Source organism: Lonchura striata, chromosome 3 (genome assembly GCF_050655825.1).
Source record: "Lonchura striata isolate lonStrDom1 chromosome 3, ASM5065582v1, whole genome shotgun sequence".
In the NCBI taxonomy this organism is placed as follows: Eukaryota; Metazoa; Chordata; class Aves; order Passeriformes; family Estrildidae; genus Lonchura; species Lonchura striata.
Genome location: NC_140705.1, coordinates 9425215 through 9448132, shown reverse-complemented (window position 1 = coordinate 9448132; position 22918 = coordinate 9425215). Strand labels below are relative to the sequence as shown.

At 35.4% G+C, this 22918-nt stretch overlaps 1 protein-coding gene across 1 annotated transcript in view; it reads right to left on the bottom strand.

Annotated features, from left to right (window-relative positions):
* The window catches only part of APOB (apolipoprotein B), a 35055-nt gene extending 12795 nt beyond the window's left edge, over positions 1-22260 (bottom strand). Inside the window, 25 exon segments of the mRNA XM_021525334.4 lie at positions 440-816; positions 2396-2541; positions 2812-2999; positions 3130-3305; positions 4557-4767; positions 5322-5443; positions 5661-5843; positions 6355-6566; positions 7747-7914; positions 8656-8847; positions 9131-9307; positions 9839-10076; positions 10417-10628; positions 11492-11638; positions 11808-11925; positions 12095-12322; positions 13090-13309; positions 14058-14143; positions 14332-14456; positions 15438-15593; positions 15784-15937; positions 16939-17084; positions 17924-18039; positions 20666-20701; positions 22106-22260. Coding sequence (XP_021381009.3) covers positions 440-816; positions 2396-2541; positions 2812-2999; positions 3130-3305; positions 4557-4767; positions 5322-5443; positions 5661-5843; positions 6355-6566; positions 7747-7914; positions 8656-8847; positions 9131-9307; positions 9839-10076; positions 10417-10628; positions 11492-11638; positions 11808-11925; positions 12095-12322; positions 13090-13309; positions 14058-14143; positions 14332-14456; positions 15438-15593; positions 15784-15937; positions 16939-17084; positions 17924-18039; positions 20666-20701; positions 22106-22163 — 4192 coding nt within the window. The 5' untranslated portion in view covers positions 22164-22260.
* Between the last annotated feature and the right edge of the window lie 658 nt (positions 22261-22918).

The window sequence follows — 22918 nt, the reverse complement described above, 5'->3', positions numbered from 1 at the left end:
TGTATTATGGCAATATATGGCCTTAAAAAATAAGACAATTTTATATACATATATACTCATATTAATAGACTGAAAAATAAATTTTGGGTATACATATACCTATACACTTGCACACCTGATTTTGAAAACAGTTGATTTATCATCTGCACAAGTATTTGCAGAATCATGCTTTCAGTTTTGAAGGACATTTTCTTCAGTAAGGAACAACCAGGAAAACATGGACTGTAAGAGCCTTTACTGAATTAAACTGACTTCACCTTCAGAGTCTGAATAAACAGACACATGTAATATCTTTAAAATCAAAGGGAAAGTGATTCGAGGTCACACAACACCTGACTTTAAATAAGTGCAGGCAAATGAATGTACTGTACCTGATATAAGGGATACAAAATAATTAAAGCAGGTTTGCAAACATTGCAGTATTAGTAAACATTCTTACCTTGCACACTGTAGGAAAGCAGCTCAAAAACTGAATCAGCATTTGTGTTATAGGTAGCTTTCACGCTGGTTGCTCTCGCTGAGGTGCTGTTAGTCACGGTGTAGGCGGCTGTCCAGTTGTAATAGTTGCTGTACACATTAGCAGAGACCTCTAACTTGCCCAGCAAAGGCACACGGAAAGGATAGGATTTTGGAACAGTAAATGATGGGATTCTGTATTCTTGAGATGGCACACTTATTCCCATGGACTCCACTACCAGAGGAGGTGTTTTAACAGTCTTCGGCATCCATATCTCATCAGATGATTTTCCCGCAAATGGCAGTGGAATGTCAATTACAAAACTGTTTTTATTCAAGTTATATCTGACCCGGCCTTCACTGGAAAATAAAGATAACTCTGTTAGAATCTAAGTTCATATTGCATATACAGGAATTTTCATGATTTCCTCCTCTGCCCAAGATACTGAGCTTACTTACATGCTTATATCAATGTCCTGACTTTAGTTTTAGAGAGAAATGTAATGGTCAAACTTTAATGTCAACACTTTCAAGCACTCATTCATCAAAATGTATTGAAAGTATTTTTGGTATCATGGAACTGTTTCAATGTTTCTACCTCTTATTTCATAAACAAAGGGACTGGCACATTTGTGGGATGCTGAGTACCGGAAAAAGGCAATTATGTTTTTTCAAAAAGCGATGTATTCTTATAGGAATGCATGATTAGCATTAAAAATGTATCTGTCTTTCTTGTTATAAGCATTTCAGAAGTTTCATACAAATATTCATAATTTTTTTTATTCTGAATAAAAGGAAATAAAAATCTAAGCATGTGACCAGGAACTAGGACTGGAAAATAGATCATTGGCAGAAAAAGCATAATTGGGAAAAGGCAAAACAGAAGGAAACTTGGCCTTAATTTCTGAATGAACAATAAGCTGGCCCAGATAATTTTCTTGTTTCCTAACTGGCCTTTTCTATTGCAAAATCTTGAATTTTTTACACTTAAGAGCTACATCCTAAGATGAAAATTAAGCAAACGCTTTTGAAATTTACTCCTTTACATCAGAAGATTTAAAAGGCTATATAAAAGAGCAGTAGAAAACACTGTTGTTATTATTATTAGCACAGATTATAAGAACCTAGGAGAAAAAAACAGTTTCTTCCTTGCTTATACTTAGCTCTTGAGCACAATGGAAGCAATAGAGATGTGTATCATTAACACATCATATCTTATTAGCACAATGAAAGATAATACATGGAAAAACAGATCTAAGAGATACAAAATTGAAAACTCTTCTCCATTTGTTTTTGGAATCCAATCTTACACTGGCTTCTGCTGTCCTTTGCATTCATTTCAGCATTTCATTACTACAAAATTTAACAGAAGGGTAATGACATTCATACAAGTCCTGTGAAACTCTATTAGCTAGAAGAGATGGGACCAAATTAGTGCCAGCATCCAGCCCATATGTGTACAACTTCCCTCGGAGCATGTCAGGCATGAGAGGAGGTCAGGTTGCTCTCCTGGTGGAGGTTAACCAGTATGTGTAGAGGAATGGGAAGAACTGTCCACCGGGACTGCACAACAAAATGTAGAGCTATGAGGGTTATGGCTGAAGTGCCAGCTATGAGAAACATGGCTTCAGTAGTTCTGTGGCTTAAAGACTGCTGAATGCTGTATTTTTATTCAGTACATCTTATAAGATAAGACAACACTCTGGGATCTATTCACATATTACATGAAGTCAAATCTGTATTAAATATGTGCATCAGTTCCTCCATATAATTTCATTTCTCCCACATTGAAGTTCTTTGTTATGATTCCAATTTTATGCTAATATTTACAGAAATTCCATGTTGTTTTATAAAACCAAAGTAAAATAAAGTAACACTAAAATGTGAACAAATACCTATTTTCAGTTACCTGTTTCACTATCCTAATTTTATTCCCTACCTTTTCAGGAAAAGTTCTTCAGGAATGGTGATAACAGGCAGGTTAAGTTTCTGAATGTTCAGTTCCTGCAGTGCACTTAGTTTGTCTTGCAGAGTTTGAGCATAAGGGACATCTTTTGATGTCTTCTGCAGCCAGGTGTTGGTTGCCTGAAATCAGGATAAAAGTTTTTCAAAGTTAATATAAAGTTTTAGAACTTCTCAATGAATGCATCTGACAGTTATTTGAACTACCCAAATACTGGGGTCTAGGTATCTGCTAAAGTGACTCATTCTGTTAAAGCTGGAAATACACACAGCTTATTCAATCTGATGAGTGATTTTACAAGTAGTTCTTATTTTGGCTTTCATGGGGGAGGCAAGAATTCCCCAGGGCTATGTACTGGAGCTGTAATGTCTTCTGCAGGTTGAAAACCATACCACGATAAATTGTGATACGATATGTCGCAGTGTCATGTCAGTATGAGCCACTTTCTGATCCAGAAGTTCATTGGTATGCCTTTCTAGAGTTCTTGAGTAGTCTGAGAAGTCAACTGGGAAGGCAGAACACAGTTTTTTCACAGCAGCACTGGCACCTGAATTCCACTCCAGCTCAACTTTCTCAGCATCTAAAAATCACAAATTTAAAAGAAAAGGGTAAAATTAGTAATATTCTTATTGTGAGAAATATTATGAACTAATGTAAAAAGATGCTTAAATTTACATGCTGAGTATGTGGATCATGTTTTTTGTCCCTACCATATCTGAGAAGAACTCTTTTTGAAATCGAGTTTCCATAAATTGTTGCAGCTGAGCTGAATTGAAGATATGCTTTGTTTGGTGAATAATTAACCAATGCTTCACTTCTAAGTTCAGTTTCCAGGCGAGGAAAAGAAATGGTGCCTCTTAACATTGCCTCTTCCACTCCTGCATATCTGTGAAAGAAAAAAATATATGTGAATAAAAATATTTAATCGTATTTCTTCAGGAGCAATTTCAGCATTTAAATCTATAGCAAAGGCATAATAGGTGCTATAAAAAAAATAGATTGAATCACACTTGTAAACATTGCTCTAATTCAATGAATACTTTCAGCTCCTGCTAGTTTGGAAAATCTGTAGTAGACTATTATAATGCTACTGTGCAGATACTCGCAGTAATGAATCTGTGTTAATTTCATAGGAGTGAAAAGGATGAAAATATGTACCTGTCCTGGTAAAGTTGTAACTGAACCAAATTCTAAATGGCTTACTCAAACTGAATTTTCTACTCAGGATACAGACTGTGGCCATGAATCACATAGAAACAAAACACTTGGCAAAATATATTATGCCAGTGGGCTTCATTTTTTCTTTATTCACATTTATTTTATATCTCTGTAACTTTGTTGACTCGAGCAAACTTTTAATGTTATGTTAGTGCAAATGAAAGGGAATTGAGGTCTCTGACATCTGTCCAAAGCTCCCACTGATATCAGAGGCAATTCTACATGAACAGCAAAGACAAAGACTCCCTGGGGCACCATCAAGATCACAGAATTCCATGGAAGATTGAGGTTTATTAAAGAATGTGATCAGCCCATTTCACCATGGGCTTGTGAAGCAGATAATTTTAGAAACCCTGGCAGGCTGAACATTTTTGTTAGCTCCCCTGTAGATGTTCCCGGAAATATTCTCATCGAGAAGCGTGGGAATTTTTTACAGGAAGCTCTCAGTTATTTTTGGTTTTGTTTCTTACTGAGTGCCATTAGATTTTTTCATGGGGAGATATAATAACTTTTTTAGAGCCAAGCATATCCAGTAAAAGATAATACCTCTCTGAACAAACCTTGCCTTGTTTATATCCTTAGATTATCACACCTGCAACAACAGTAGTACATGCATTCTTGTAGTCATGTGTGTGCAAACATGGAAGGACTACCTGAAGGAACTTGTAATAAAAATTATATATATATATATATATAGACACATATAGTAGGAAAGATTAATCAATGTGTTATATATATGCATTTTATGCATTAAAAATAAAATACTTAAAAGCTTTTTAAATGGGGTTTCAATGGCATGTTTATCTGTCTCTGTAGTTAAGAAATTTTTCCAAAATGAGATAAAATTTTGCCAAATTTTTACATCCAGTGAAACCTTTTCAAAGATAGCTGTTAAATTCTAAATGTTTTCCTGAGTTACCTTATCTGTGCAGTAAGAGTAACTTCTGTAATCTTCTTGTTGTTGATATCTAAGACAAAGGTGTATGCTTTCTTCCCAGAAATGGATTCATCAGTAATTCTGAAGTTTGTACCAAAGTCAACACCAACATCTGGAATCTGGACATCACTGGTCAAAATCTTTTTGCCTCTGTTGTACCTGAAGGTCAGCGTGGCCTCATGCTTGTTTACACCTAGAAAATATAATGTACTTTGGTTATTCACAACTATGAATCTGTTTGGACTTTTCTTTAAAGGTGAACAAAAAAGAATCAGCTGACAATTATATCCCACTAAAGATCTTTTAATGAGTCTGATTAGCAACTGGGTCACCTTTTTTCTTCTTGTCTTCTAAATGCACCATGGGTTGACCCACGAACCCATCAATACTTTTGTTATTTAAATGACAGCACAGATGTTTTGTACGTTTTCATTCTATATTTCATAAGAAACATATTTTTCTCATGCTTATACAGACCCCCTGAACATCCTTGCTTCCATTCACCAACATTACACTTTTATTAAAATCATGCAAAATACAAAATCAGCCTCTCATCATGAAAATCATACAATATGGGATTGCATGAAAGGAAATATAGTTAAATTGTGGGCTTGTTTGGGTGTGAAAATGGTATTCTATCTTACACTGTTATGAATACTATTAAGATTTATTAATAAAAATATATTTTCTATAAAATGACAGTTTAAAACCATGAAAAACCACACAGGTTTTTTTTTTCACTCTTACCTTCTGCCTGGACAGCAAATTTTAAGGTGTCTATCTGGTCATTTCCCTCTCTCTGCAGTTCGTAGTTTGCACTTGCAGAGTATTCCTTTACTTTGCCTGTAGACACTAATTCAACCTCAAATCTATGGAAGGAGTAAACAAATGCCTTGTGACTGACTTTTTTGTCCATGACCACAAACAGAAGAAATCATACAGTTCTCAACAGCTCTCTTTCTGAGCTGCTGCTGCCAGTAAGTTTTGAAAGATCTTTAAAGGTAAGCTTGACATGAGAGACTACTGGAGACTAAGAGGTAAGGAAGCTAGCACAAAATAAACATAGTTGAAGTTGACATGACTTACCTGGATTCTCCAGTCAAGGGAAAATATGGAACTGCCTCTGCATCAGTGGAATTAGGGTACAGTACTTTGGTGCAGAAATTTAGACCAGTAATGAAAGGCTGACAAGAAGTTGAGGTTTCTTGGTTCTCTATCAGAGTTGGAATCTCTTCAGTTTTGGCTGGAGACACCAAATGCAGCGTATTGCTGGAACAGAAAAGTCAGTAATTTATTCCCAGGACAGGTGCTCAGACATCCTATTAAGACACTTACTTCTGAATAAAACTTGCTTATTAATGTAGGGCTAACTGAAATAACATCTGGCTTAAATGATACAGGTATTATTATTGATAATTATAATTTAGTGTATTGAGCCATTTGCTCTCTCTACAATTAATGTAAGTAGTTAATTTAAATTCCATTTAAAATATATATTGTTATTATAATAATTGTATGTGAAAGAAAACAAAATAATGGAAATTGTAGGAGTCTTTTATAAAATTTCAAAAATAGTGACAAATAATCTGTAAACCATGACTCCAAGCCATCACTTATCTGGCATATTTGCTTGTCTTACAACAGAAGTTATCCCAGTTTTACAATGTCTGGGATTTTTCTGAACTGAAAATGTCTCCCCTAGATTTCAATTCCACTACAATAAAAACCAAGAAGAGAAGGAAGAACATAGCCTTGAAAGTTCTCATTCAGTTCTCATTACCTGATACTGAGGAGTTTTACTGGACTCTTTGGAGCAGGAATGCTGAATTTCAATTGTCCAGCTTTTACACTAACATGTGCTTCTATTCCAGATTCATGGAATATATTAGAATTCATCTCCACACCACTTCCAGCAAATTCAGGCATGTTTATTCCCAAGTGTGTCACAAACTCAACTGCTACTGAAGGTTTAGCAATGAGATCTGCTTGCATCTATTGAATAAAAACAAAATGGGGTATTTATTTTCCAAATACACTTCTTGCTGGCTATGTAAAAAAACCCATACCACTCCTGTTAATACAAAGGTAAGTTTTATAGAATTGATTTTGCTATTCAAAAAATCTGATTCTCAAGTCACATAATCAAATGGCCCACATAAGTGGCAACTGTAGTATAAAAAACCAGCAAGATGTTAACATCAAGGATCCCTACCTACTTTAATGTAAAAATACTCATGCTTCAGAAAGATTTTATATGTGAAGCTACTTGTATGTATTTTTAAATCTGAAAACAACAGCCAGTTCTCCATTGTAAGAAAAAAAATTAGCAAATTTCAAAGACAATGAGCAAATTGTTTGACAAAAAAGAAATGGATCCAAGATTTGAATTTCTCTAAACACACACCAGCTTATTGTCAAACTTTTGCTTTGGCCATTAAGAAAGGAGGGATAGAATGCAAAATTTTGGAAAATATTCCAAGCTAACTAAAGGGCAAAAAGTACTAAATTTGAGGATTTATTTTTATTTTTATTTAGATCTTGTATATGGTAGAAAATTAAAAGTTTAGATTAAGTGAAGCTACCAAGAAATTTTCATGTAATATTGACTAGGTTAGAGCAAGGTAGTTATTAAAACTGTAAAAAGCAATAGAAAAACTTATTTTCTTTTAAGTGGATTATTAATTTTGTGTCACATGCTTTCTCCTTGCTTCAATTTTAAGATGTTTCCTCTCAGATGAAAAAATATTTTACTTGACTCAATTTTTAATCTTTCTTTTAACTGCTAATCAAATCTTTTTCTCTTTGAATTGGCCACAACAAAATGTTTTGTTAACTTTTTGGCTTGAACAGAAAATTCACATATTGTAGCTTTTCTACTGTTGTATTTTGAGTGCAGGGAGAGAGAAAGAAACAGTTCCAAAAGTTTTATTTTTGAAAGAGTTTTAATTCATAAATTTTATTATGTCTCATTTGTAATTTATGACATGCATTATTTCTTAATCTAATTTAAATGTCATCCTCAAATTAACTAAAGACCTCTAATGAGTTAGGGTTTTTTAATATAGAGAACATTTTCTAATATTTAAAATGTTTGTAGCGTTACAGTTTTATCCATAAATGAAAATGTAGACTATTAGGAGAAGAAAAAATATAGACAACTCCTGAGACTTACGCTTTTTTGATGAAGCTTTGCAGCTACTCTTGCCCCTGGTGTTGCTATTCCAGACAAACCAAACTTCAGTTGCAAACCTGCTCCAGTTGGAAGCTCAAACTCATTGTCCATGAATATGTAGTGGACAAATAGATCCCTGTCAACACCTTTTGAGATGGCTTGTGCAATCTGGGAATTAAACAAGGAAATGAACACTAACAAGTCCACATTTTGCAATATGCACATTTTGTACTTTTCAAACTGATCAGAGAATGATTGTAACTCTATAATCCAAAAGTTAATTTCATATGGAGTAAGAATCTACTTTCCACAGATTCACTGCTTCAAAAAATATACGAAAGACTGTCAACAAAATCTGAACTTTAAATGAATACCAGAATTTTTACCAGACTTGATACACACAGGTTATCTCCCTTAGCATACACATACAAAGGTGAATTTGTTTAGATACCAGGTAATATTCTGGTTTCCCCAAAGTCAATGGCAAAGCATTATTTTACTTCAATGAAAGAAGGATATTATCTAACATTCCTAAAATATACTACATCTTTTCATTTTAACATGCTAAGAATTACATTTTTAATATCAACACATGTTTAATAATTAAAAAATTAGTCATGTAACTTAATAGCCAGTACCAAAGTTTTGGAAATTGTTCCAGTAGATATCCCAATAGTACAAATTCACTTTTTCCTTTCCCTCACCAATCCTCCAAGAGGATGCCACCTGGTTATTGAGGTTATCTTCATAGATTTCCCAGAGTCCTTCAACATAAGCCTGGATATTTTATTTTAAATGATTTTATTTTCATGCTAGTATCAAATATTTTTACGTTATACAATCTAAATCTTAAAAAAAATTTGGAAAACAAAAAAGTTTATAATGTACATTGCTGCATCAGAAACGTACCATTTCAGGAACTGTCTGAAGAGTTTTAGCACTCTTTAAAATCAAGCTTCCCAGCAGTTTAAAATCATTGAGTTTCATGTACCCAAGTTCTTCTCCCAGGATCCTTAGATATGCTCTTCCTTCTGGAGCTTCTTTGCTGCCCAATTCTTTTATCAGTTTTTCAAGGTTAAGTATTATTCCTTTCACAATATCCTGAAAATTCAGTCAGGAAGCAATAAAACAGATTTATAAGAGGTATGTAAGATCATATATCTAGAACAGGTACTTTGTGAATGTCAGCTATTCTGCAAAGAATTCTGTCCACACAAACACACCTCCAAATGCAATTAGGAAAACATCTTGTTAAATAATATTAAGGATTTCTGTTAATCTCACCATAGAGGAGAAGGAACACATTGAGTAAAGCACTAAGTGCTGTAATTACTGTGTTAAAATAGGAATGCTGTGCTGCACAGAGAATGTTTTCAAGCTGTACCTGATCCTGCTTGCCATCCTGTGAGTAGCCAAAATAGTCAAAAAGTGCCTTGGAAACCTTCTCTGGCACTTTGCCATCAACCCAGTACAAGGCCTTGGTTGCAGTGTCTGGGAAAAATCCATTCTCTCCAAACAATGCTTCCAGTGTTGGTTCAAATCCCTTTCCATCCAAGCCAAGCTGAAATGAACAGAAAGGACAAAGCATAAGTGAGTCAGCTTCTTCCTTTTCTTTGGAACTTTACAACAAACAGACTTTCTGAGGAGCAAAAATGCATTTATAGTGTATCATAGAAGCCCATGACTCTTAATGGAAGATATGGAATACTATATCTTATAATTAATTTTATCTCTGTAAAAAAACACCTATGCATAGGTTATATCTCACTTAAAATCTACTATGAGTACTTCAGTGTGCTAGTGATGATTCATTAGCACAAAGTCAATTTGTTACAGATGTTCATTTTACCCTGAGCCCTTTAATAACTTCATCAGGGTCATCCATCCAGTCAGTGGCAAGTGACATCACATAACAAATGGCTTGCTCTAAAGCCCATTGAGACCAAATCAAAGTCCCTTTGTAGTGATCTTTAGATTTCTCCCAAGGCTTGTAAAAAAAATACATTCTTCACAGAAAGTTGTTATAAGAAAACAGAAATGAGAAAGAAAGCAGCTGAATACTACTAGCAAACGTTTTTGATAATTTTTGTACCTCAAAGACATCACTTGAGTCCAATCCATAGGCATGCAGGGTGGTTTTCAGCATGGTCTCTTTAGGAATATAACTATTTGAATCAAATATCACATTTCCTTCCACTTTGGCAGAGATGGGGTCAATTCCAGGTACAGAAACTCTTTTTGAAATCTGATAATTTTGTGAGAATTTTATGAAATCTTTGGCCGTTGGGAGCTGATTTCCTTTCAGAGCTTCTTCAACTCGGCTTTTTAGACTAGGGAAGAGGGTAGCAATTAAAATATGATTAGTATATATTCCAAACACTCATTTAGTCTTAATTAAGGGATTTTTTTTATGCCTTTTGCAGACATTCATACAGCTGTGCTGATTGCTAGTGGATAGGTCTCTGCACATATTTAATAGTAAACATAAAACTTAAGGGAAAGACCATAATCTGGCACTGTCCTGACAAAGCCAGTTTACTCAGCTGATGTGCTTGTTCAAATAAACAGAAAAACCAGTCAAAAACTCTTCTGCTAGGTAACTACTACTGCAACTATGGTCAAAACATTTTTTCTTCCAATGAGACCAATAAACACCTAAATTTCACTTACTCTTCGATGCCCAGTTCTTCAGAGACCAGGATGTTGGCAATGTGTGAGGCAACAAAGCTTTTCACCTGCTCACTCTTCTCCTTTGTGAGAACTCTCAAAATCTTTGCAAGATCGCTTGGGGAAGGATTTTTCATCACCAGGAGATAGGATGCTAGACGTTTGTCTGTGGGTGCATCCAGTTCCTGGAATGCTTTGAGAAGTGCAGAACGGTCCTATACAAATAGAGAAAGGTTTGCATTGATGAACTGGCTCATGGATGATATTGCTAAACCCTTTTGGGAACACATAGGGTGAAATAATCACAGAATATTCTTAATTGGAAGGGACACATAAGGATCACCGAGTCCAAGTCTTTAGTGACTGCATACCTATTTTTGTACCTTATTTCTACAGTCTATCACAACAGTTTCTTTGAAGATATTTTGCTAAACTTTCTTGAAATATCATAGAAGTTATGGCTTTATTAAAACTGATTCTCACAGAATCGGAGGATCACAGAATTGTTTGTATTGGAAAGGACCTTTAGAAACCATCTAGTTCCAGTTCTTCTGCCATGGGTAGGGACACCTTTCACTGGACCAGGCTGCTCAAAGCCCCCTCTAACCTGGCCTTGGACACTTCCAGAGATGGGGCATCCACAGCTTCTCTGAGCCAGAACCTCACCATCACCACAGTAAAGAGTTTGTTTCTAATGTCTAATCTAAAATTACTCTCTTTTAATTTGAACCCATTCTTCCTTGTCCCGTCACTAAATGATCTTGTAAATAATTTCTCTTTATTTTCTTATATTTTTAATTTATTTTTCCCCTATTTTTTTGTTTGCCTCTTTTAAAAAATATTTTATTTTTTATCTTATTCATCCAGGTTATACTTTTACTTAAGAATTCCAATTTTTGATTGTTGGGAATCATATGTGCAGAAAAATTGTCAAAATTTGGGAAAAAGATCATTCAATTTAGGAAAAGAAGAGATAGCAAAATTGAAACAATGGGAATAGCTTTGCATATTCAGTAAGTCCTGTGAACAGCCAAGGTGAACTGAGAACAGTTTATCCTGGTTCTTTTGATCAATTTACCTCTTCAGTAATTGTCATTTTCCTGAATGCCTGGATGGCTGCTTTCTGAACTGGAAGTGATGCAGCTTCATTTCTGATACAGGTCTTCAGAGATGCTTTCACACTGGGTTTAGCTTTCTCCATTACTGCACCCATGTTTCCAATAGCCTGGCAATGATGAAAACACAGAAAGATGATTGAAACTTCCTCTCCACCAAGAGAAGTAGAGTAATATATGTGATAATATAATGTAATATTAGTACAATTATAGTACAATATAATGCAATATTAGTATTATAATAATAGCCTGCATAAGGAAAGAAGGAAATAAAAATACCCGAAGTGTGAGGTATGTGAGTTCATCTTCCCCAGAACAATCAGTGCCAAGCAGTGATACCATGAAGTCTGCAACATCTGCTATTTCCTCTGTCACAATCTTCTTCTCATTGTAGAACCTAAAAAAGAGATAAACACATCAGAAACAGAAGATGAAATGAGGAAATGTCTATATTTTATTCCTAAAGAGCAAATACATGAAGAGAAGAATATCTTCCAAAAGTGAACACTCTTAGGGTTTACTCTAAGCACTGTAATTTAGTAGAATTGCATGCTCTCATTACTTACTTAGTAACAGAATGACTCAAGCCATAAAATGAAGCTCTACTTGGCTGATACTGGGCCATGTTAAGAATTTCCCGTATTCTTTGTGGAGTTGGAGAAGGCAACACCCCCAGGGTGTATGTGACCAGGTCTGCCACGAGTGGATTCACATTTCCAATTCTCAGGATTTGAAGGATTGCACTGTAGCACTCTGGAGTTCCACACTGGGCCAGGGCCTGGACAGTAATGGAGCTGAAAGGAGAAGAGATGACTTTTATTAATTAACTCCCTGTTTGCTGTTATTGCTGCATGTTGACTGTTTGAAACAAACATAAGGTAGGTTCATTAAGGTGTTTTAATATCAGTGATGTAAGCTTATGTGTGTCTGGAAGCAAATTATGCAAATTCTTACCAAAAAGAAGTTTCTTGGTTTTACAAGTTATACTAATAACCCAGTTAAATTAGAACAAGTAAGTATTAACAATATGACCATTACGTGGAAGTATCTTTTTTTTCCTCCAAAACTTTAAGTATTATCATGTAATATATTGACCCAGACTGAGGCTCAAGTTCCTTTACAGATGGAGGACATAAAGTATATGTAACCTGGCTCAAGTCCAGCCCAGACAAAAGAGTAAGGGTGTGGAGTGGAGGGCAGGATCAGACCAAACAATAGCACTCTTCATGTCAGCTGAAGTCTCATACTCAAAACTGTGTTCTTTGCTATAAGTCACACTTGGGGGTTTGGAATTCCAGCCATTGTCCTTGAGCAAAGCTGCATGAATGATATTTGGCTATAAAAACGCATCCAAAGGATTTTGTCAGGCACACACAGTTGACTTGATGCTCCCTTCCTTATTTCCCTTTCTGCATAGATCTCAGAACACTTATCTTTCTGAGAGACACTCATTACATCCAATACACCTCTAATTTAAAACTATTTGCAGCAAATCATCAACTATACCATGTTTTTGCCATGGCATTGTGTTGTTCTTGCAGTGTGAAGTGCTGAAACATACCTTGAGGTTTCCATCATCTTTGGAACAAGAGAGCCAAGAGTGCTGTTATGTAAACTCCTCAGCCCAGAAACAAATCTGTAAAAGAGTCTTGCTCTCTGCTGGTTCTCCTGGGATGCTGTAAGTTTCTGCATTTCCAGCAGAGTTTTCAGAACAGCATCGCCCTGCCTGGGCAGATTGGCATCTGTACTTTCCAGTGCAAGTCCCTTCTCTTCCAGTGCATCTAGAAATTGGAAAACAATTTCACTCTTCATGTCTTTATCAGGGAGCTATGTTAATTTTTATCTTCTGTCATACATTCAGTATAGATACAAAGTCTGTACATTATTTAATATAACTGTTGAAGTTTAACAGCTGAACAGTTTACAAAAATAATGGTATGGAATTTAATGTAATTGTCCCAAAGCTGAGTGTTTGTATACATTCTTTTATATTCTCATTAAGATTATTTCTTAACACCTCTCATATTAACAAAGTTTGCTTTTTTAACTTCTAATAAATATATGTTATATTATTGGGATTATATGTTATTGGGACTGTGACTAACAGCTGCAGATCTGAAAAGTATGTTTAAGAACAAAATATGTAGTAATAATGGATTGTTTACATTTGGCACTGAAACTAAAAGATGCACAAGAAATTATGGGTAGCTGAAAAGGGGTCATTAAACTAATTTCCAATAAGAATAAAACTACTTTTTAAGCAAATTATATGTTTCTAATTTTTAAATAATAATTTTAAAAGTAAAATACAAAAATTATTTAAAATTAGCAGTGTTTTTAAACTTCTCAGGTTTTCCCATTTTATACTCAAACTTTTCCTTACTAAGTTGATAAAATTTCATATAAAATGATGAATTTGTTTGGTGCTTTCATCTTTAATTAATTCACTATAAAAAGAATTAGCAAAAAAATTGTCCCTGTATTTATATATTGTCCCTGTATTTATAATATTGAGAACTGCAGCTATACCTCCATCAAAATTTTTGTTAGTGATCTTTGGGGTATCTTCAAGCTTCAGAGTCTGGTTAACCTCTGTCATGACACCATAGCGATTTCTAGGAAAGAAAGAAAAATTCAGTGCTTTAGTTAAGTCCAAGTGCCTTTACAAGGTCTTGACAGGCCTCCTGCCTTCTTAAAAAACAAAATATCCATTTAGGGATAAAGTCAGGGCAGAATGTGATACATCACCATTTAGAATGGATGTTTATAAATATAGGGTAATGATAAATAGTGAACAACCTACTTGTATGAGTAAGGCAGAAACAGGTGCTTTTCACTGCAGACAGCATCTCTTATGTGCCTTTTCTTTGCATCAATATTGTAATGACAGAACTGAGTGCTCTTCAGAAGGGCAGATAATGGGGTATTCTGTAAAATAAATCGTTTGATGATCACCTTACTGAGTAGAATAGGAAACAATCATAGTTTTAAAAGCTGACACAGTTTTACTGTAAGATTAACAGTTACATATTGGAAAAGAAGGTGCATAACTGGAACCATTCATACACAAAGACAAAATTGTGCCAGTAACAATCTTTGGACTTGAGTCTCTTCTCAGGCAAAAATCCCACTGAAATGTTCCCTCAGGCCTTATTGAGGAGCTTGGGTTAGTAGTTACTTCATGACTGATCCCCTGCTGCCTACAACAAAGGCTTCTTCATAAAACCAATTTGTAATTTTTGGAATAGTTCGGTCCCCTTGTAACAGCTGTGATGTTCTCTTTAATTTCAGTCTCATGACACAAATTTTAAAGATTTCTACAAAAAAGCTGTAGAAGTGGCAGAAATTATAAAATTTATTTTTAGCATTATATGAAACCATTTTTTTTTAGTTATAACACACAAAAGCACAGATGTCATCATATCAGAAAGAAATCTGACAATATTCATGCAAACAACTTCATCTTATCATTGCGGATTAACAGGTAGATTGAACATTTTGTCAAATCACTTATTCTAGAGCCCTATCCTCCTGGACCTCACATATACTTTAGAGTTTTGAAGGTTTACATATTTTAGATGAAATTGGAATTTTGAAAATTTTGACCAACAAAACTAAAATTTGGCTATGCTCTGATAGGTTATTCAATAATCAGTAGTACCTACTCAATACATGAAAAGATCTCCTTTAAAATAGAGAAGAACGTGAAAGAATTTAATTACACTCTTGCTCTGTATCTATTTTTCTCTATTGACAGGCAACAATATCACAGTCTGATCAAATGGAAGGGTGCAAGAAAACTATGTTTTCAAAAAATAAATATAAAAGCAGTCATGGTAGTGATTGTTTATCATTTTAAGTGCTGGTGTGAAAAATGCTACACAATATAATTTTTAATGGCATACTTACTAGTCCTTTTACAATGGCAATGGGGCTGACGTGATCTCTGATGGGACTGAAGTTGTCACAGTCTTTCAGGTACCTGGTAATTGAAATATCTTCTGCAACATTCCCTTTTCTGGATTTGAATTCAACTTCACTGTCACACTTTCCATACACAGTATCCTGTAAAGAAGAAAGAAGTCAGTGCCTTTGATCGTGCTGTCAGACATCTTCTGAGCTACCTGAAAGGCACCCTTTCTGATCTGAATGTCCAGGCCTTTTGAAAATGATGCTCAGGAATAACTCTGCATAGGTGAGCTTTTTTTCCATTGGTTAACACAATAAAGTTAACTTTCACAAAAAGTTAACCTACCATTGGAATTGTTTTAATGTTTTCCACTGTTTCTGTTGGCACAAGGAGAGCTGAGATGATACCTCTCTTGAGATTCAGTACATTCAGAGCTTCATCCTTCTCTGGATACAGCTTGACTTTTGTTCCATCCTGAATGCTGAATTTTAGCTCATTCCTGCCCCCCAGAAAAACAACATTAGTATGTAATCATATTAAAGCCACACAGTAAAGAACATGTTATCAATAACCTACTGGGCTAAAGATAAAGCATCATGTTTATCTTGGTCTATTATTTACTATTCACTGCTGTTACTAACAGAAAGTACTACTATTAAAGCAGCAAAATTCTAGCCAAGAACATTTTGATTTTGCCAAATTACATCATCTAAGGGCAAACAAATACCAAGAGCAATGTCTGAAAGATGGAATTGCATAAATTTGGAGAGGAGATAAATTTTTACAATGCGATAATTATTAACTACTGCAAAAAACTATAAAATAATGGGAAGGATTCACTACTAGTCTGAGTCTTTAAAGAAAACCTTAACTATTTTCTGTAAAACATATTTTAACACTGTCTCTAGTTGGTTTTATATCTATAGCTAGTGAGACAAGAGGACTACTGAGGCACTGAAAGAAGCATGAAGGTGCATGACTAACAATATGCACTGACAAGCACTAGAGATTAGCTGGGTGGAGGGAGCAGAAGAAATTAGTTACAAAAGCAAATATGTAGGGACAAGATTGGCTACACAGGCCATTAGAGATTGGGATTGGAACTCTGGACATCAGTCTCAAATGCCTTTCTATTGCACAGTCTGTTAGCAAAGGAAAATTATCTTAAACCAGCTGAGTGCAGCCATTTGAGAATCAACTTACAAGAAGGAATAATAATTACGCTTGCAATAATCTTTTGAGGGACTATCCAATAACTTCCTGATGTAGATGACAGAAATGAAGAAATAATTCCAGGTGAAAATTTTGTATGTAAAATTCCCTTCTCTACTGGCAATTGAGAACTATGTTAACCCTAAATTGTATCAGGGATTGTTTTGCTGTGGAATCAGCTTACAAATCTACCATGTTATCATTAAAGGTGTTCCATGCCTAAAAAAACATAATCAGGGTGGACTGTTTACACTGTCCCAAGTATTGATGATAATTGACGTTGCTTACTTTGACATGGCACTTGCAAAGTCCTCAGAGTACTTGGACTTTTTCAGAATAGCCCTTCCCTCAGTGTCAACACCAAATGTCTCCCTCAGGGAGCAATGCATTGTCCTCAGGATGAAGCGGCATAGCTGAGGTACCTCCAGTTCAACCTGAAAACACAAATATTATGTGTTATTCTTTTTAGCATTATCACATTTCCAGGATCACCCTGCTACTGCTTTGAGATTTCCTTGGGTTTTGTAAAGTGTGAGGATCACCCTGCTATCAGCTGTTGGGAAAGACTCCAAAATGCTCTAAACAGCTTAAGGTAACTCCATGAAGGAGATAAGAGGGCAAGTATTTGCTTGGCTAATAGCATGGATCATACTAAATGAGCAACTTAGTTTCTGAGAATTTGGAGTATTAGAACTGTATGAAAAGTTGAGTCATTACACTGATCAATATTTGACTCTATTAGAACAGTATGTGCTAAATAGAAGTATTTTTCACAGTTACTCTATTTCAGGAAAAAAACAATCCTCAAAACCAACATCATGTTGAGAAAGTTTTGGGCAAGGTAAGGTGATGTTGGGCAGATGGGACCTTTTACTCCTACAGGCCTGGTATTGTCTTGAGTTACCATCAGCAGGCTCTCATGTGTCCTTCATGGCATCAGTGAGTGATTTTAATTCAACTTCTAGAATGTTTGATGGACATTGGTAGACTGAACCTGGGAGCTAGGGAAAATGGAAGTACCAGGTCTTGCCCCTTTCTCATGTAAAAGTACAGACTGGCATTGAAATGCATGGGCACAGAGGTATGAAGGACTTCTGCCATCCTCAGTACCTCTCTCTGGAACAGGGGAGGTTTAGTCTTCATAATTCTCAATATGTGCCCTTCAAAAGGATGATTTTGTTTGGAAAATCATTGACGGGTTCTCCACAGCTGCCAGCTCCCTGTTGTTAAGTACACAGTCCCCAGCTGGATGTATTTACTCCTCTTTGCCTACCTTGCAAGTGATCTTTGAGCCACTTTGAGAATCTGCTGTTCCTGTGACCCCACTTGATGTCTCTGCTTCATATGAATAAACATATTTTCTGAGGGGCTTAAATCTGGTTGCATCCTCTGCAATTGGGGAAACAAGAGTGGTTTTATGACCTGGGTAGGATATACATATGTAATCCTTACAGTGTGTGCTTAATGTTGTATAACTAAAATGAATGCCAGAAAAAGGAAGCCTGAAGACCCATGCTCCCACAATTTCCTTTTACAGAATATCTTTCAGACAGAGAAGTGATGCCTTCAAGTCAGTTGCATAAGACAAAATTTCTAGGAACAGCATAAGTTTTGGGGTCCACTGCTCAGATGGGATCTGACACTGTGACCCCACCTGTCCTTCAAATCATGCCCAAAAAGAAATGAGAAAGACAGGAGAAAACTTGAACTGTGAAACTGGTTTAAAAACTACCCTATGGCTTCTAAATTGAGCCAATCAAATTGTAATTTTCAAATTGGTAATAAAAAAGATTCCTTTCAGCTCAGATTTTTCCATCATAATGCAAATAGACAGAGATGCTTTACCAATCACATGACTGAAAGCAAAAAAACATAAAAATAGACAACACACCAAAACTACCATTCCTTAATACAATTTAACCTGAATTTATGGATGATCTTTCTGCCCCAGCCTCTCTGAAATATGATTAATTCACTTATTAGATAATAAAATTTTACTAGGGTAGATTATTTTTAATGGATATAAGCTTTAGTTATATAAAGAACATCCAGAAGAAGGGAAAAACACTAAATTATGACTAGGACTATTGCAGGAGGAAGTATTTCCAGAGGTGTTCTTCTTTCTATCAAAGGAAGCCCCAAAACCTAATAGGCTTCCTCAAAATAATGAATTCCACCTGTATTTAACCTTTCCTGTTGCCTTCAAACTCAACTATCTGTAATTTTAAATATAAAGAAAGAATTATAAAGCAAGAAATATAAAGCAAGAAATATAAATATAGAAATATAAAGAAAGAAATAGTCTCTCTGTCAAATACAGGAGTATAAGATATTTATTTGGTGTCTGGAATGAGTAACATAAGCCAAACAATATCCTCAATCACAATTCACTCCCACTAAAACTGCAGGCATTGTTTCAAACTAAAGATGATAATCAGGCACTTGAAGTCTGTGTGTTGGAACAATCCAGGTCAATCTGAAGCAAAAATTACTGTTCCTTGGTTTAGACTGAGCAACTCACTGGAACTGATTCTGTTGTGATCCTGAATGAAAGGCAATTTCCTAAATTGCTTCTCTGTGGTTATTTGTTACTGCCTGACCTTATACAGTCCTGATCTACTTTTACAGAAAAACCAAAGACAGTTAATTCTAGTGAAAACCCAAATACCCACCATCAAATTTGTATGACTTTGCCTGCCTCTGCCTGCAGAAATGTAGCTCAATCTTTTATCAAATTTTGTCACATCAGAAGCCAATGGAAATGTTAACATTGCCCTTTATGTCACACCATTTCATACATAGAGAGGACAAAAAAATAGTTGTCCTATAAATCTCCTTTCCTCACTACACTATCACTTTTATTAGCTTTACATACTTTAGCTGAGATTATTTTCATGTAATTGCTAAACAGAATTATTTCAATAATAACTAACAGTCATATAATAATCAGCATCTTAAAAACATTTGAGAACTTAATTAAATTATCTAGTTAACTCTAGAATTAGCTGCTATTAAGAGATTAATCACTAATCCTATCACTTTTGACTATCTTAGTCTCTAACTGTACTCAGAAAAATTTGCAACACTGGTATCTACATTGCTAGAGTGAAAATTATTGCTTCATATCCTGCTTCTAAACAGAAATCAATGAAAAAGGAATAGAGAAACTATAAGCTTGGAAATACACATGACAAATAAGTAATTGTATCAAAAAATAAAGAAATTGGCAATGAAGCCCAGCAGTCTTTGAGGTGGTTCAGCCATCTGAAGTAAACCAAATTGCCTGGAGATGGTGCTAAAGCACCCAATAAAGAAAAAAAAAAATAAAACAAACCCTGAAGACTAAAAACAAACTAACACATTCAGTACTTTGACCCTGTGGTGGAACATTATGTATCTAACCGAGCAGTCAGCACCAGGCAGAGTTCATGACAAAGACAGAGCATAAAGTCAGCATTTCCTGACTCTTGGCTTGTTTAAATAAATTGCTGTCCTTGCTGACAGAGTTGATGATTTATTCTACAGGTATTTAGTTAGAAATCTAAGTGCAATTATGTGGGCTTAGCAGCAGCTGTGAAGGGTAAATAAAAGGTGAGATTCAGTCCACACTGAAGTGTAGTGTACTTAACCTCACTGTTCAAGCTTTGCGTTTAGTAGCCAGGGATTTCTAGATTAAGGAATTTGCACCTGACAATTAAGAAATAAATTAAAAAAACCCAACCAAACAACAAACTCAGAAACCCAACAGAAAATAGTGTCTTAATGGGAACTTTAGGAAAGTTCAGAAACTTAACCTCAGCTTGTCCAACCTTAGGAAACGTTTAAAATTATTTGAACCAAGCCTAATGGATAATTGAATACTTAAAATAAATGGCAAGGAGGACTTAAGAATATTACCATCACTTTCATTTAAGTTATTTCAGAATAAAAAACTAGGAAAACTCAGGCTTTGAAAGATGTTTTTAGTTAAAATAGTGACATAAGTAAACAAAAGGAAATGCAAAAAACCACTTACTTGAACATCCTGGATTTGCATTTTCAGGTGATTCTTCTGTAGAAAACCCAAACAAAGAACATTAAAAACTGGAAAAGCTGTTTACAAAACTATTTGTAAAACAAGATGGATGAAATGCACCATATAACACATTTTACTTTTAAATTTTAGTCTATTTGACCACACAAAAATGCTGCAAAATGGATGAATGGCTATACGCTGGTTTTTGTATGTTTAAAATAGGACAACTTTGCAGTTTAATGCAAAAATTATCTGCCAATAAACCTTTTCTGAATATTGAGAGTTTATTCCTTGGAGGAAAAGAACACTGGTTGGAAGCCTATTCAAGTTTCAAATTAAGAAGAATAATTTGCTCCAATCAGTTTTAGATATGTTCCTATTCCTTAGATATTACTCTATTTAAATAAAATAAAATAAAATAAAACAAAATAAAATAAAATAAAATAAAATAAAATAAAACTAAATTAAACTAAACATAATCTACTAATTTTTTTTCTGCATTTATTGGATGCTCTGTTATTGTTTGGGATATCACACATGAAGGCCAGCACTTTCCACAAGGTTCCCTGCACACTTTCTAAGTTTTCATTCTGGAAATTCTAAGTAGACCACTCTATAGAAATAGACTGTAACATTAGTCACAGTAACAACAGTGTCAGAAATACTACTATTGCTATTAAAATAAAATTAATAATATCATTAATAACAATTAGAAACAATGTTTATTGTATAGCAATACATTTGTGTAATATCAGTCAGGAAGAGAATATTAGTTCAACAAAGATGTACATATGATGAATTAGATTTTCGTACAAAACCAGACCTGCATAATTACCTCTAGACTCACTTATCTCCTTAAACTCCTTGAAGCCTTAAGTAACACTACAGACCTGTATTCTAAAAAGCCACTTTTTGGGAAGCAAGGATAACCCACAATCCATAGCATCATATTGATCTCAGTTGTCTTTTCTGATCTTAGGAACAAAATCCCTCTACTGGACCACTTCTTTTACTGATGACTGTGTCCCTTCAATGCAAAATTGCATTTAAATTGCCTGCCAAATACAATTTGGTTTACTGCTCTCTCTCTTCACATTTGCTGCGAAATAGTTAGCAACAGCTGAGCCAAGTCTGCATGGTATCTCCAAGCTATAGTAGCTCCATAAGGGTTTAAAAAGACAATGCTGCAGAAAAACAGAGAATGTCTTACAAGTTGCAAAATACATTAAATCTGTTCAAAAGCCATCAGGGAACATTCATGACTTTTCTACGCTGAGATTCTCCTATGAATGCCTATGAAGGGAAGAAATTATATCTTTGCCACATGCAACCTTTCTAATTCTATAAGCCATGGTCCTTTTGATTTTTTTTCAATATTGTTGCTTTAATGGGCTCATAAATAAAGCAGTAAAGAGCACTGACATAAAAGAGAATACTTACGTGTGAGAACACCACTGCTGAGCAGCAGGGAGAGCAGCAAGAGCTGCACAGGGCCCATGGTGAGCCCTGGTCCCTCTTGCTGCTCTTTCTTTATCTCTTTTTTCTTCTCTCTTCAAGTCTTCCCTGCTGCCTCAGGGAGAGTGAGCCTTCTGACTTGGACCTCCATTTATATAGTCTGTAGCAAGCAGCTGAGTCAAACAGTTTAGAAAGCTCAGAGCAAATTGCCAAAGGTCCAAAGGTGAGAGTCCCAGATCCTCACTGCACTCCACACTATGTCCTGCTTTGGTTACTGATAGTCACAGAGACATTTAGGTTGGAAAAAACCTCTAAGATCATTGAACTAACCCCCAGTAAACTCGGGATTCTTCAGTTAGTCAGGACTGTTCATAAATGATTGACAATGGCTCAGTGAGCACTCCTGCTAGCTCCTCATCCTTCCTCCTCTGAGAATCAAAAAATACCATTTTGTGAACTCTGATTTCATGATGAATCCAAACACTCTTAAAATACAGGGCTATCTAAGTGCCTCTTTTTCCTTGCCTGTCCCTTCTGAAGCGTTCAGAGCCCTCCCCTATGGCTGTCCAATAATCCAAGTCATCCCACCGTGCTCCCAGGATGGCCATGATTCTAAGATTCACATCACAGAATCCCTGCTGCACAGCGGCTCCCAGCCCCTCCCGTGTGATTCCCACGCCGTGTGCGCTGGTGTAGACGCGCGCGAGTTGTGCTTCTGGTCCTGCCACCTTTTGAGGGGAGAAGCTCTAATTCCTATGCGATGATTCTCAGGTGCATCCACTGTTTGTAACACATCAA